Source organism: Phaeodactylum tricornutum, chromosome 5, assembly GCF_000150955.2.
Source record: "Phaeodactylum tricornutum CCAP 1055/1 chromosome 5, whole genome shotgun sequence".
NCBI lineage: Eukaryota > Bacillariophyta > Bacillariophyceae > Surirellales > Neidiaceae > Phaeodactylum > Phaeodactylum tricornutum.
Window position 1 is genome coordinate 303,093 of NC_011673.1, and position 16,147 is coordinate 319,239.

The following is a 16,147-nucleotide window of genomic DNA, read 5'->3' on the forward strand; positions in this document are numbered from 1 at the left end:
GGAATCACTACTTTCTTTTTTTGCGGAGAAGCACAATCTACCCCATTGTGAGCAACTCTTAGCCGCTCCTACGGTACTTTGATGGAAGCAAAATTTTACGAGCTTTTCCTGGTTGCAGTGCCGTGGGCATGCATCGCTGCCTTGACATCTTCAATTTCGACCTCCCTACGATGGAACATACCGGCTGCTAGAGCCGCTTGGACGTTTGTTTTCGAGAAAACATCGGTAAAGTGCCCCGGCGTTCCGGCACCGCTGCTAGCAATAACGGGGATCGACACCGCTCTGGAGACAGCTCTCATCAATGACAAGTCAAATCCATTGCATTGGCCATCCATATCGATGCAGTTCAGCATAATTTCGCCCGCTCCAAGAGCTTCGCACGCTTTGCAAACCGTTACGGCACAAATATTTCGGGCCTCCCGGCCTCCTTTTACCGTACATTGATACCAGCACAAACGCTCTCCGGTCGGCCCCAACTGGTCATCACCCAACTCAACAACGACGTGCTTTGAATCTACCTCCTCCTTTGACTTTATGTACACTCGCTTAGGATCGATAGAGACAACAACCGCCTGCACTCCATACACACGAGAAATCATTTCAATGGAGGTTGTTCCAGTCTTCGTCCCGCCCGAAGCAACGTATGCCTCGGCGGCGTGCACCGCGTCGCTGCCCATACTCACCTGTTTGAAAATAAATTGTCAGGAACATTTGTTTCAAAGCTGTCAATCAAGGGCTTCAAAGACACACCTTATCGGCTCCGGCACGAAAATAGCGCGATGCTACCTCCAGTGCGGACCAAGTTCGCCCTGATATGGGCTCCGTGTAGCTGCGGATCCCTCCACCAACTGTCAAGGGAACGAAAATGTTCTTGGAGGCTTCTTCCAAAACTTGCAACATGGGCATATCTTCGATGACACCCTGGCGGAAGCTTGTAATGTTCAGAAAGGCAATCTCGTCCGCACCCTCTTGATAATACCGACGAGCCAAGCTAACAGGCTTACCCAGGTTGCGAACACCGCCTCGTCCCTCCACAACACCCTCTTTGTGATTTTCACGGACGTCGTATTGATCTCCCTTGGTGACGACCAAATCGCCATGATCATTGCTGCGAACGTCCAGTGCCACAACAACTCGTTTCGTCAATTTTGTCTCTGTTTTAATGTCAGCGTCCAGGCTCCTAGTCTTATCAAGCGTTCCGGTTTCCACTGCCTATACAATCCAACAAATGCACCTGTGTCAGCACAGAAAAGTGTCCAAGCGTAAACCTTGGCAAATTTTTCCAAGACACTCTGCAATACGAACCTCCAGAAATCCTTGCAGAACCTTCAACCCTGTCGATCCGCTCTTTTCCGGATGAAATTGCGTCGCCACGACGGATCCTCGCTGGATGGCACTGACGAATGGTTGGTCGCCGTACGTGGTAGTTGTCAAAATCCACTCCTTATTCTCTTCGATGACGGGCGCGTAAAAGGAATGCACAAAATACGTGTCTTCGTCGTCGGCTACATACCGGAGCACCGGCGATTCCTGATGCACGATGCGTCCGTTCCAGCCAATATGGGGAACGGCGATCTTGGTTGAATCAAACTTGATCACCTTACCAGGAATAACACCCAAACCCGGAATGGCGGGTCGGCCGTCTTCGTGTTCGTCCGAACTTTCGAAAAGCGTCTGCATTCCTAGACAAATTCCCAAAAAAGGACGATCGTGGGCGGACAAATAGGTCCGCAGTGGTCCATCGAAACCCTTTTCCTGCAAAACCCGCATAGCGGATCCGAACGAACCAACCCCGGGGAAGATGATGGCCTTGGCCTGTGCAATCTGTGCAGGATCTGTGATGTCTTCAATCTCGTAGCCGTTGGCGAGAATCGCATTCCGGACGGATCTAACGTTACCGGCGCCATAATCCAGTAAGGAAACCTTGAACGATGGCATTCTTGCTTTTACAGATGGTGAAGGATTGCTTTGTTGACGGGGCATGGTAGTTTCTTGTCATGCTCTACTCTAGAGAGGTGTCTGCATAATCCCGAGCACGTACCTCGACAATCGTCTCTCTGGGGTGCGGATCCCGGTCAGACCCGTTCGGCACGAATTTCCAGTAAGACCAACTACTATTAGGTAGATGTGCTTCTGCCGAAACCAATCGAACTTTGACTGTTGACTGTGAATACAGCGACATCCAAAATGAGCGGCTGATCGGTTGAACGTCTGTCCTGCTCCAGAAAAGATTGGCAAAAGATTGATTGTGAACCAGAACCGAGTGAAATTGAATGTGAATTCATTTTCGATTATGTTTACAGTTAATTGATAAGTGCGTTTCCATGAATTTTGTATGATATTGAAGTATGTCGTAAGAAGGATCAATAATTGAGGATACGGCATCATTGGTAAACAAGTATTTATCTCCCCTGTGCAGAGTGGTGAAATGTTCAGTCCTGACATCCGGAGGGCAGAGATATTGCGGAGAAACTCAGAGGCTAGATTTTAACGAAGTCCGGCGACCATAAGTAAAATATCACGAAAAAGCGAAAGGTGAGGCCTTTTCATTAGCAAGCGGGATTTCCAGAATTGCGAACAAAAAGGAAGCAGTGAGGAAAAAACTCGAGTCAATGCGATAGATATTTCACATTCCTTGCCCTTCCGCGAACAACAAGGAACAGTAAGCTTGAGACAAGTCCTGACTGTAAGTATCGAAGCAGACCAAACAAAGATACCACAAACACAATATTCCAGCGCAGTTTATAACCAACATGTCGGCCGAGGAGGAACAAAAACACGACGATGACCCTGTCGCTGAAGAAGATGGCACCGGTGTCGTCATCGAGAACCCCTCGACCAGCAAGATGGGTACTTCTAATCATCGCTCCACACACAGTCAGGGAATGGAAAGTTCTGTGCTCCGCTTCAAAAACGTCAATTTTGTGGTGGGCAAGAAAGATAAGCAAAAGAGTATTCTCACGGATGTGTCTGGAACAGTGAAATGGGGTCGTAAGTGTCTATCTGTGGAGTACTTCTCCTCCTCGTACAATCTCTAGATTCTCACCCGTTTCGCGACGTACCGTTCGCAAACCATCAATGCGTGCCCCACAGATGTCCTCGCCATTATGGGACCGTCCGGTGCTGGTAAGACGACTCTCGTTTCCGCCTTGACCTTGGAAGGATTGTATGGAGAAGCGACTGGAAAGGTTACCCTCAACGGCGTTCCGTTGACTGACAAGATTTTCAAATCACACTGTTATGTTGTCAAGCAACACGATAAACATTGGCCGTACTTGACCTGTCGTGAAACACTTATGTTCGCAGCCGAACTCTACGATGTTGCTGTCAATCGTGCCGAAATGGCTTTGGTAGTGGACGAGATTCTCGACAAGATGGGCCTGAAAGTTTGCGAAAATACCCGCAACGGAAGTTTGTCCGGTGGACAGCGTCGTCGCCTTTCCATCGGAATCGCTCTACTGAAGCAGCCCACAATGCTTTTCCTGGACGAGCCAACGTCTGGTTTGGATGCGGCGTCAGCTTCTAACATTATGAGAGAGATTGTCCGGGTGGCCAAAGAAGAACGTCTTATCATTATCTGCACCATCCATCAGCCTTCCACTAAAGTATACCAAGGTTTTGATGAACTCATGCTCATGTCGCGAGGCCGCGAGGCCTTTAGTGGAGACGTGAACGAAGCGATCCCTTACTTCGAAAGCATCGGCCATCCGTGTCCTCCGGCAACAAATCCTGCGGAGTTTTTTTTGGATCTTGTCAACTCGGATTTCTCCGATGAGTCCGTTGTTACAGGCATTCTCAACACGTGGCAAGAAAAGCGACCCGGCGGAGGAAACTCTTCGCACCACAAGAAAGGATTTGACGACGAAGAACAGCAAGGGGTTGTAGACATGAAGCGTGCCCCTTTGAGAAAGGAACTTATGATTATGTTCCGTCGCCATGGAGCCCTGATTGTGCGCGATCCTATTTTGTAAGAAACTCACAATGTTGATGGTACAAGTTGCTTGCAAGGTTTTAGGGGTTGACTAATTTGTTTGTTTCCTCCTTCTTTGTACTTTGTAAGATACATCGGTCGATGTCTCATCTTCTTCGTATCTTGTCTGATCTTTGCCATTGTCTACTGGAATGCTCGTGATTTCACTCAGGATCAAGCCATCAATAAAATGTGGGTCAGCATCTGGTTCGTTGGTGTTCCATCAAACATGGGAGTCGTTGCTGTCTACGCCCTCAATGATGAATTCAAGTCGATTCTCCGGGAGACCAAAAATGGAATGGTGACAGGGATCAGCTATGTACTTGCCAAATTCATTCTTGTTCTACCGCTCTTTTTCGTCTTTGCCATTTTTTCACTGGGTATTCCATCCTACGCGGTTCAAGATGTTCCCGCAGAGTCGTTTGGTATCTGCGTATTGTTGTTCGCCTGTCTCATGTTCGTCTTTGAATCCTTGGCGGAGATGCTTTCGGTTTGGTTTGAAGATCCTATCCTAGGCATGCTTCAGTTTATGAATTTTTGGTTTGCCTCTTTCTTGTTTGGTGGCTTCCTAATTCCGTTGGATGACTTGTACTGGCCTTTTGAACTCTTCTACTACATAATGCCGTACAGCTACTACGTACGCAGTAACATCTACGAAACATTCTCCGCCTCGACCTTTGAAGCCTGCACAAATCAAGGAGTGTCCGCTGTATGCGTGAACTCAACGTCTGGAATCGAAGTCCTCGGAGATCTCGAACGGTTCTTTCCTGTCTTATCAACCGAAAACAGTACCGTATTTGACTTGGGCATTCTGTTGTTGATTGGAGCCGTCTACAAGGTCTTATATATCATCGGTATCCTTTACAAGACTTCCCTAGTTGCTCCAATCAAGAATGTCGAAGGACTCTAAGATTATTCGTAAAGGGAGCTTTGTTATACGAGGCAGTGCTGAATGATGCGTTTTAACTTTACATATTTGTTACTAATGAATTCACAGTCCTTTCGCTTCCCCTGCTGCTTTACTGTTAGCGCATACACGTGTGGGTTACATTCGGAAGACACCAAATTTGGTAGCGTTTGGGTTGCAACCAACTCGTCGTGCTATTGCCAACGAGCTACCGAGTACCATTCGTGTATCAGCCGGATCAATTATGCCATCATCCCACAGATGCGAGGTCGAGTAGTACGCTGAGCTTTCTTTCTCAAATTTGTCCAAAATGGGTTGCTTGAAGCTTGCTTCTTCTTCCGCGTTCCATTGGTCACCCCGTGCGTGAATGTTGTTTCGTTGGATAGTGGCCAGTACGTTGGCAGCTTGCTCGCCGCCCATGACACCAATCTTGGCGTTGGGCCACATATAGAGAAACCGAGGACTGAAGGCACGCCCACACATACCGTAATTTCCGGCGCCGTACGAGCCACCAACCACTAGCGTTATCTTGGGGACGGCTGCCGTCGCCACAGCCGTCACCAGTTTAGCCCCGTGTTTCGCGATACCTTCGTGTTCGTATTTTTGCCCGATCATAAAGCCTGTAATATTTTGGATAAATAAAATAGGAATCCCGCGTTGGCAACACAGCTCAACAAAGTGTGCACCTTTCATGGCACTTTCCGGGAAAAGAATTCCGTTGTTGGCGATCACACCGACGTCTTGACCCATAAGTTTTCCAAAGCCGGTCACCAAGGTCGTCCCGTAGTTCTTTTTGAATTCGTGAAATCGACTACCGTCCAAGATACGCGCCAGAATCAGACGGACGTCCATGGGTTGTTTGGAATCAACGGGAACGATCCCGCCGAGTTCCTTGGGGTCGTACAAGGGTTCTTCGTGCTGTGGCAAGTGTTCCGAAGTTGTCTTGGTGCTTGTAATACCGGAAGGTGCCCGTCCCAAACTTGCTACGACGTCGCGCGCCAATCGCATAGCATCGAGCTCGTTTACGGCCAAATGGTCGGCCACCCCCGAGACGGTGGTATGTACTCGAGCGCCACCTAATTCCTCAGCCGATACGACTTCTCCCGTCGCTGCTTGTACCAACGGTGGTCCACCAAGAAAGATTGTGCCATTGCCTTGCACAATAATTGTTTCATCGGACATACTAGGGACGTAGGCCCCACCGGCAGTACATGATCCACAGACGACAGCAATTTGTGGAATATTTCGGCTCGACAAGGTCGCTTGGTGATAAAAGATGCGCCCAAAATGATCGCGATCGGGAAATACTTGGTCTTGCTGGGGCAAATAGGCTCCACCAGAATCGACCAAATAGATACAGGGTAGGTCGTTCTGCAAAGCAATCTCTTGAGCCCTCAGATGTTTCTTGACAGTTATGGGAAAGTAGGTGCCACCTTTGACGGTCGCATCGTTGGCGATAAACATGACGGGCTGTGAAGCGACGATCCCTATCGCTGTTACAATACCACCGGATGGGATGTCGTCCTGGAAGCCGGCAAGTGCGGACAATTCGAGCAACGGGGTCCCGGGGTCGATAATACATTCGATTCGATCCCTTGGTAAGAGTTTCTGACGAGAGACGTGACGCTGCACGGCCTGTGGCCCCCCACCGAGACGGACGTGAGCGAGACGTTCGTTCAAAAGCTCAACGTCGTGTTGCGTGCGGGACAAGGCGCATCGAACGACATCACTACGAGTATCAAGGTCACATCCCTTCAAGACGGGAAGGATATTGAAAGTTTTGGGTGAATCGTACGTAATATTTCTTTCCAAAAAGCCAGTCGCGGTGGAGAAGAAGCCGGGACGACGAAAAGACGCACAGGCCGGTGTTGGAGACGTCCGTTGACGGAACACGGGCGGCACGAAGGTACGATAAAGCATAGAACGCTGCATCGCTTTCTTGAGACAGCACTTGAGAAGTGGATGCAGATCGATGCAGTATCAAAAAGTGTTGGAGCGACCAAAGTGTGACAACATGCAGCGGCAGACAACGAGGGGAAACGAAGGGTGCGCTTGACATCGTTTACGAGAATTCTATCTTTTACCCGTCAGGTTGTCTCTAGGAGAGTCATGTTCGACGCGAGTTCTCGCAAGTTCTGAAATCCGTGACCGGACTGGATTTTTGTTTGGTTGGGAAACCAACGAAGCTCGAATCATGTGTGATGGTTAAATTAGCGTTAGCTCTCTTCCATCTCGCACGTATTCCCGTTCGCATGTGTGGGGATCCGTACTACTAGGGCCCAATTTTGGGGGCCGACGGAAGACATTGATTTCAAGTACTACATGCAACTTTTTTTCGGAGCGGCGCACTTGAGGGAAGCCTAGTTTGTCCAAAGTCTACAATACTGATTATAACTGATATACTCTCAACGCACAGTAAACCTCCGACAAACGAACCCGGCAAGACTCTCGTGGCTTCCCACCAAGGGCAAGTGTACTATACTTGACGGTGACGTGAAAATAGGCCTGCAATCCATGGAAAGGAAGGAGACGGAATGGTCCGGCGCACTGTAAACTTTGATCACACAACGACTTGTTTGTTGTTGCTGTTGATGCGATAACAGTAACCATCCCAGAAGTTTACAGTTAGTCGTGCTTTCGCCAAAGTTGCCACCTCGAATCACCCCATTCGTGTAAGAGACGATACAACACGACTTGCCTGACGGTACAGTAGGTCAAGGCTACTAGAGCGGTTTCTGCTACGTTGATACCTGGATTTGTCTCATCGTTGTTGAATTGGGATCGATCGAACGATAGATAGATAGATGCGTTCACACCACTCTCCCTCCACGATGAGCAGCGCCCGTAATTTCAAGAGGCACGAAGATACCACGCGATCTTTGTCAAACGTATCGTCGTCCCACAAAAGCTCGTTTTCGGATCCCAACGTGGGAGCGCTCTTTCCAAGATCGAAATACGATATGTCGCGGCAGTCTCTTCCCAATCACTCGTTCGAGGGGGGACGACAACGACAACATCAACAGCAACATCAACGGATGAAAGAATTTGCACCAGTAGACGCATCTTGGGACGCCATTGTGGAGGAAAAGAAGGACGATGTGTCCGTAATCACCAATCCTTCCGCTGCATTCCAGACAGGTTCGGTAGCTTCGGGTGCACGCAACGGAGCCCGGATAACTAGACTGGCGTCCATGTTCAGTAATCATGCCGTTGGTAAGACACACAGCAAAGACGATGGTTCTCCCAAACATAATCGGTACACGAGCAACACGCCGACCACACGTATCACCAAGACGACGCTCGCGTCTCCCTCGAGCCCTGTGCCTTCTGCCGGGAGTAGCGCTTACGTTGGCTGGCCCGGAACACAGGACAAGGAAGGCGCTGTGGTATCCATACAGTCATCCTTCGAAGACAGTTCTCAGGAAGACTTCGTGCGCAAGCGCGAATCCTCGCCCTCACCCCAAACCGCGACCGCTCTGCTCATGCGGTCCAGCAACGAAAAATCGAGGCCTAGTTCCACGCCTTATTCGTACTCATCCGCTTTGTCAGACAGACACGTGATGTCTCCAAAGCAGAGCAATACGGTGCTTCGCTACACACAAGTTGGTGACCGATACTCCAGTATCACCAGCAACCATAACAGCAATACGGGACGTGGAGCGAGATCTCCACCGAACTCGGCAAATCGAAGACGCACCGGCGGTAGCTCAGTTTCCTTCAACAACTTGCTGGAACCCACATTGGACGATGCCTGGGATTCCGAGCCTTCTACCAACCCGCCTTCGTCCACTGGCGGCACGAGTTTCTCCAAGGCCTCGTCGGCCTACATGGATGCTTTCACTGACAAGAACCGCCGCGAAAATTCGGTGACTCTAGCCGCCAAGGAAGTGTTGCGTCGGCACCGCTCTTCGATTCCTCAGCCACCGACACAAGAATCGCTGGCTGCCATCGATTGCCTATCTCCGCCGCATCGGGCCTTTAATGCTCCGGGCTATCGAGGGTTAATTGAAAAAACTAAGGAGGTGCCCAGTCTCATGGATGATATGGATTCCGACAGTTCTTCAAAAGCAACAACGACCTACACAGTATCCAACGTGGGCGGTCCAACTACCAATGTGCCAAGGCATTTACAATACAACCCGGAAGATGACGCCGTGTCGGACATCTTTGACAATTTGTCACTTTCTAAAGAATCCGACATCTTTGATAATTTATCAAACTTTGGAACTAAACACTCACCGCGTAGAACGTTGCGTGCAACAACGGTCTATCCTGCTCGAATTGCTGAAGAGGAAGAAACGGAACATGCGGATGCCTTTAGACTCGTCATGCTTGGCGGTGGCTTGACTGCTATTCAATCTACTGCGGAAGGCTTTGGCAACCGAAAAACAGCGAGTGACTACGACGAAAACTTGACCAACAGCGACGTCGATCAGTATGGATTTGCCAATGTTCCGGGCTTCAACAAAATGTTGAACGCCGGTATGACGACGGATAATTCGCTGTTGGGAATTCAAGGAAACTTGGGAAATACCTCACAGGCGATAGTTCGTAGCCGACGAATGGAGAGTGAGTCCGGCTCGTCCTTGTTTACCGATCCTTACGCACGTGACCAGATAATGGACATGGGCGGGGACTTGTCAGAATATTACATACATCCCGATGCTATGAAGAAAGTTCTCCGCGTGTACCGTCGCATGTCTGAGCGTGAAAAATCGAGCATGCCGCATACCGAGTTTGAACGCCAAGAAGACGAGAGCAAGGCCTTTGCCTTGTTTGAAATGCGCAGTCGGATAATGGAAAACGACATAGAGCGGGGTTTGGAACGCAGAGGTGGGACAGTGACTGTGGATGACTTGGTGATTACTCCTTACTATCGTGAGTCCAGCCGTATTCGAGACGCTGTCATTGTTAGCAAAGCCTGGCGAGATGGGGCTAGTCCAAAGGATGTGATCAATTCTTCCAGGCTAACTAGACGGGAACAGTGCATTCACCTCATCCGGCGCCCAGTACGATCGAATGGAAGCTTAGACGACAGCGTCGCGGCTGTTGGAGGCGCTTCATCGGCAACGCATCATTTCGAATGGGAAGCCAAGGAATGGGTAGATGATACAGATTTCATGCAGTATAGATGCCCATCTGTTGGCCCTCGTTACATGCGAGGATTCGACATGTTTACAAGTGGAGACTGTCAAAGCATTCTACTCAAGCTCACAAACGAGCGCTGTCTGGAGCTGCGCGTGGAGCTCAACGTTGCTACCAAACGGCAGATCGAAGCGGAAGAGTTCATGAAGGAAGATGGCGACGGCCGGGATGGTCAGATGACGGAATCCGAGATGACTTATCTCACATCTATGGAAGATGTGAAGGTTATCTCTCGAGAGCTTGTTATCGCGGAGAAAGCGTTTGCTTTAGTGCGAGATCGCATGAAACAGTTGATCACAAAGTATGAGCAGCTGTTGGTAAAGATTGAAAATGAATCTTTTTCAGGTGCCTCCTCTGTCTTGACGTACGAAAGCTCGCACTTCTCGGATTCAGAGTACTGGGATGAACAAGACAACCATGAGAGTGCAATGTGGGCCCGTCGAGCCCAACGAGCTGAGCTGAGAGCCGAGATTTCAGCTCGAGAAGCTCTCATGGCGGAGCAAAAAGCACGAGTAGTGAAGCAAGAGAAACGTCGCGAGCTTGAAGTCCTCCAACAAAGGCTTTTGGAACTAAAGTCCGAGGCGTCGCACGCTATTCCTGGACTAGAAGTATCCTCAAGTCTAGCCAAGACCTTTTCTGTTCGTCATGATAACAATGGGCATCAAGCAAGGCTGACTACCAGCAATATAAGCAATGAAAAAATTGCCGGGGTGAAACAAAGATTCCGAGATCGTATGGCGGCGAAGAAGCAACAGGATCCGAGGGCTTTCTCCGAAAGCAATGGAGATCACCGCGGTCAACTACCACCTCGCCCAACGACACCATCGCCTTCGCAAGTGGAAAGATTCAACGTTGTTCGCTCTGCGGGAGAAGAGATGTATTCACATCTGGACTTTTACGAGAGATCTTTAAAGTCGGTTCAGGACCCACGTGCTTTTGACTAAAGCACAAAAAAGGTTTTTTCAACAGTTTTACTTGACCTGGCTCAAGATCGTCCTTATCGCTATCACACTGTTTACGTTAGTCTCTTGGAGCGACAAACTTCAAGCGTTGTTAACAGTAAGCTTTAAGGGCTCCCCACCACCATGACTAGAAAGACTACGCGTATAAGTCAGTGACTTATGGGGTGTGGGATATCGAAATAGATGTCGGTCACACTCGACATGGGCAGGATGCCCCAAACATTCTCATCTGCAATATTTACCTAGAGGGCCAGGCCAAACAATTTTTGGAAGGAAGTTTTCCATAAGGATTGCCGATCGAGTAAATGGGATCCATTGCAAGATCAACGAATATGCAGAGTTGTGCAAGATGTCTTTTACTTTTACCCAACCGGTACATTTGCGTTTCAGAGGATCCACATGTATAGCCAAAAAGTACCCAAGGATTCCTTTGTTGAAAGCGGAAGCTCGTTGTGGTGGATGACTGTAGAACAACACCTTAAGTCACGCTTTAGACATGCGGTCGACCGAGGGAATCTATACGGCAGTTCTGGCAGCCTATGCTAGAATGCCAAAGTGAACAACAATTCCGAAAATATCAAAAACCAGAGGAGAATCTTTGAAACCCGATGTCTCCCACCCATTTTGTCTATCATTGCGAAACGCTTGAAGCAGATGCTGAACGAAACATTCTTAAGAAGGTGCTGAGAGAAGCTAGCATGACCAGAACACCAATTTCTATCTTGTTTGACAATCATCAAGCCTACGGGCACTCTAGATATGCGAAAGATGCTGAAAATTTGCTTTGGGAGCTCCCGAAGTCTGCATCGAGTCGCTGCATGAACACCCCGGATATTGCTACGCTACTCGCCTTTCAGTTTGTTAAAGGTGCAAAGCAGCAAATGCTTTCAAGCAAACAGTCAAGAATCGAGACGATCGGATAATGGACGACAAAAGAGAGTTTGTGGTCGGATTTGTAACGAGGTAGGTCGTGTCTCTTACCAAAGCACAAGGAGCTGAGGAGGAGGCAGAACATTCTTTAACCTTGTTAAAAAACATGGATGGGACCATTGGCCATTTCCAGCCCACCATCAGCTTCTAACTTTCTCGATAGACTCGTGGGCTATGAGCGGCCTTCAAAACCTTTGAGCTGAGCTTAGAGGCTTTTTGCTGAGTCACAACAGCTATATGAAAATGGAAACTTTATGACCCAGCGAACGCCAGGACTATGTTGATGGTGCTCAGTGCAGTACCAGACGGCTAAGACTCAAGTGTACTATTTTTACAGATCGGGATGCTACAACATCTCTCAATGCAAGGACTGTCATAAGTCTCATTTCGACTTTCTTAAGAGTAGTGACAGGCGGACAGCGACTGACGCGAGAGGGCTTTTGCACCACACTCACAGTCAATAGCTAAGCGATCGTTAACTAAAATGCATTGCACCAAACACATTTTTTCACAATTGCTTGCTGAGTACACTAGCGCAAACAAGCACAAAGAAGCGATGGAATCTCTGGTCCTCGAAATGCGCGAGTTTGCATCTCTCGGTGTGTCTTCGAACCCTCATGTTGTCACTGTATCCTGCATGCGTAGAGCTTTGGTTAATAGTAAGCACAATACGAACACTTGGGGATGTTTTGCGAAAAGCAGAAACGTTTGAACGTTGTAACAGAGCGATGAAGCCAGATAACAGGTACTACGATTAGTGCCTGAATGCACTGTCAAATGTCGCATGTACAGCGTCAGCAAATCAATCTTATTTCACTACTAATTGGAGGAGTCGACTGATGAGTCAATCTCGCCGGACCCGAGCTGGTCTAGCTGCGTCCCCAAGCTTGTGCTAAGAGTACTTATAGAATGGCTTTTGCAAAGGCATCGGAGGTTTCAAAACGGGCCGCCATGGCAGAGGTTGGCATTGTGCGATCGGTTTACACTCCTCCGTGGTTCTCGTTTTGTACAACATGAGAGCAAATCATCGATTGAGTAAACCGATTGGGTACTTGGAAGACTGCAAGGATTTGTGGAACCGCAGAAAGCACGTCTCAACACTCGAACGTACAACGATCTTCTCTCAGCATGAATATCGAGCCACGAACCGAACCGACTTTTCAAGTCGCTTTCCAATTATCAATCCATGAAAGACACATGTATTGCTAGAAACAAATATACCAACCAAAGTTTGATTACTCACAATTTGGGTACGCATCACTTGTTTTGGAAAATACTGTGATCCTGCAAATATGCAACCGTACCTCACATCATTCAGCAGTGTTTCCACAACTGCTTATTCTCGCCTCCGCCCGTTCTCCAAGCAGCAGCCATCCGCAACGAAACGAGCAATCCGGGGTGTCTTTTGAGTGTATTAGAAATCTTCTTATCAGGGAAGGCAGTAACATCGTTACGCTCAATCCCTCTTATATTCTTCCTTCATCAAAGCAACTCGTTCGGAGCTATCGGACGGCCCGGAACGACAAAATCCCGTTACCAAAGCGTTTGAGTTTGCTACACGCAAAGGACTCGTTTTCAAAGAAGTCTCGGGCCAACCTTATTTGGCCTCAAAGACCTTGCTGAAATCCTGCTGGAAGTGAAGCTTGATCTCAAAGGCGACTCTTCAAATTGGTCGGAGAGGGAGGGGGGAGTGTACGTATAATGTATCGACACAAATGCAGTACAGTCGGTAAGAGCTCGGCAACTTGATGGGCCATCGCACTGCTGGCGACGCCTGCTTTTGCGCGCTGCGCAACACCTTGTACTATCACGCAGTTTTTAAAAAACAAAAACGCCAGATAGAAACCGCTCCATTCCCAAGCCGAGTCAACATCGATCAGAGTATTTCGTGAGCAGTAGCCATGTACCAAGTCGCGCCTGGTTGGTAGTCCCAACACTTCGAAGTCAACCCCTTGGATTCCAGCAATACCAATTGTGGAAGGATGTGGAATGTAGTACATCATAGAAAGATTGGCAACATCGCATAGAGGATCCCCTATCGTTGACAACTCCCAGTCCAGGACGGCAACAATGCGCGGTTCTGAAGAGTGAAATACTAAATTGTCCACTTTAAAGTCACCATGCAGGAGCGAAATGGCATCGGGACAAACGGGAGCGTGTACACTCAACGCTTTTGCACAAGCTTCAATTTCAGGGACGCGAGCACCCGCCAAAATGGATTGCTGATGACTGATCGCGAGTAGTCGTGCCAACTGGCGAGAAACGTAATGTCCCCGTTTACCGTAAGTGGCCAATCCCACCTCGTCTAAGTCGACAGCGTGCAGATTGGCGAGAACCGTCAACACTTGTTGATACGCAGTTTGGCGATCGAAAGTCGAAAGCCCGGGGAAGGAGGGATCGGTGAATATTCTTCCCTGCACAAACTCCATTACATAAAATTCGGCTCCTAATATGGATTGATCATAGCAGTAGGCGTACACCTTGGGAACTGGAACCTTTCCATCTGGGTGTAAGGTGTTGTGCTGAGCGAGCGCTCGCAGGACTTTGTACTCACGATGCAGGGCATGGGCAGACATGTGCACAATTTTCGTAGGCTTTCGGCGTAATACCAGCGAATACGGTTTGGAACTACCCGTATCGCCTGGACGTATTTGGATGAGATACGTAGGATTAGACTGGCCAAAGCCGAATTGCTGAATATCAAGTGAAGAGAGAAGCATATCAAAGCTTAGGATGCTGACTGGAAGCGACGGCTGTTTAATCATCCAGGACGCCAATCTAGCAAGATCCAACGGCTCTCGCACACGCGTTGTACTTTGCCCTTGCGCCCCGTTTCTCCGCTGTGTCGACGCCATGGTTTCTTGTTGGCGTTTGGGATTGTGGGCGTGAAATTCGGAGGAGTTAAATCGAAATTTCAAACAAGACGTAGTATCATTCGCATCCGAAAGATGAAGGCATCAAATTTCAGCGAATTGTTAATTTGATACGAGAATTTTGGTTGATAAGTGGAAGAGGTTTCGTGAAGAAGGATTCTATGGGATGGGTACTCGAACTAGCGTTGAGCTAAGATCAAAGAATGGAATAAGGAGTGTAAATATCAGAAACAAGAGAGGAAACCAATCACGTGAGTTTTTGACTTCACTATGAGCGTTTTCGAAAACTTTTTTCTGACTTCTTTGGTCCTATGACGGTCGCGCCTATCCAGCATCACTTCGACCAAGCCTGATATTTGGATCCGATGTAAGACCAGTAAATGCATTCGTTGTCTAAGATCACTTGTAGGCATGATTAGCATGTTTGAGCGGTGTTTCATTGGACGTCCATCTTTTAGGATCAGCATTGCCCGCATCCATGCCATCAAGCCTTATCTTGATTGCTTATCTTTGATGAACATTATTAAAAATGAGCTCGTTTTAAACGGCCCAGGTCTCTCCGATTCCTCGTTTTACTCCAATTTGGCTGCTGTAATGCCATGTAAAATTGCTGCTGATCCCTGTCCAGTCCCTTTACGGGTTTCATGAAATATTCCGCAAGCTAAGAATGTTACAACGCATTGCGGAATCGTTTACGACGACAGAGTGCATCCAAGTGTTTTCGATGGTTGCACAGAATTTCCTGATGAGTCGACGAAAGTGGCGATCTATGCTGAAGCTAGATGTTGAATGTTCTCTTGAGTCAGGGTGTCGTCGCCACCCCGCAAGCATAAGACCGGACAAAAGGCTCGCATCCCGAACAGCTTCTTTCGATAGCTCCAGTTTGTCACAAATGGGCGAGCAGCTGAGACTGTATTTTGTTACTCTCGAAGAAGGAAGGCGACCGGATTCGACTCTTGTTATATAGAATTTGGATTCGTTCGTATAGTACAAACATAGTCTCGCTTTTCGGCAAGGCAAGCGCGGCCTCGAAATAAGGCCTCGAATGTTGTGGTATTTGTGCATTAGTTTTGTCCCGAGCTGTTGATCGTGAAAGTTATCCTCTGCTGGGCCATTCTTTCTGTTGCCTAAAAAGTGAGCACTCATTGTTTGAAGCCATCGGCGTGCATTGGAATGCACAACTTTGGGCCCTCGCGACACTACAGAAATCCATTTTTCGTTTCCAATTCGCTTCTCGACGTTGGCTATTGACCAGGATCAACTAAGTTATGTACTACAACAGCTTACAGATATAAAGAATTGCTCTTCTCGTGCTTTCCATAGCTTACTTCGGGAATGTATTGTACATGCGCAAATAGTA

General features: G+C 48.3%; 4 protein-coding genes across 4 annotated transcripts; 1 reads left to right on the forward strand and 3 right to left on the reverse strand.

Moving 5' to 3' along the window:
* Positions 1-95: 95 nt before the first annotated feature.
* On the reverse strand, positions 96-1,982 carry PHATRDRAFT_19324 (predicted protein; the record flags this gene model as incomplete). Its single annotated transcript, XM_002178937.1, has 3 exons — positions 1,292-1,982; positions 751-1,180; positions 96-683 (listed from the first exon to the last, which is right to left on the reverse strand). Exons 1-3 carry the CDS (start codon positions 1,936-1,938, stop codon positions 96-98), a joined length of 1,665 nt encoding a protein of 554 aa, XP_002178973.1. The 5' UTR covers positions 1,939-1,982.
* Positions 1,983-2,664: 682 nt separating this feature from the next.
* Positions 2,665-6,866, reverse strand: PHATRDRAFT_19329 (predicted protein). The gene has a single exon (XM_002178938.1). It carries the CDS (start codon positions 6,807-6,809, stop codon positions 5,016-5,018), a length of 1,794 nt encoding a protein of 597 aa, XP_002178974.1. The 5' UTR covers positions 6,810-6,866; the 3' UTR covers positions 2,665-5,015.
* Positions 6,867-7,708: 842 nt separating this feature from the next.
* PHATRDRAFT_44814 (predicted protein) lies at positions 7,709-10,966 on the forward strand (the record flags this gene model as incomplete). The annotated part of the gene is made up of 1 exon (XM_002178712.1): positions 7,709-10,966. One exon carries the CDS (start codon positions 7,709-7,711, stop codon positions 10,964-10,966), a length of 3,258 nt encoding a protein of 1,085 aa, XP_002178748.1.
* A 2,597-nt stretch (positions 10,967-13,563) lies between these two features.
* Positions 13,564-14,816, reverse strand: PHATRDRAFT_44815 (predicted protein; the record flags this gene model as incomplete). The annotated part of the gene is made up of 1 exon (XM_002178939.1): positions 13,564-14,816. Exon 1 carries the CDS (start codon positions 14,767-14,769, stop codon positions 13,564-13,566), a length of 1,206 nt encoding a protein of 401 aa, XP_002178975.1. The 5' UTR covers positions 14,770-14,816.
* Positions 14,817-16,147: the final 1,331 nt, after the last annotated feature.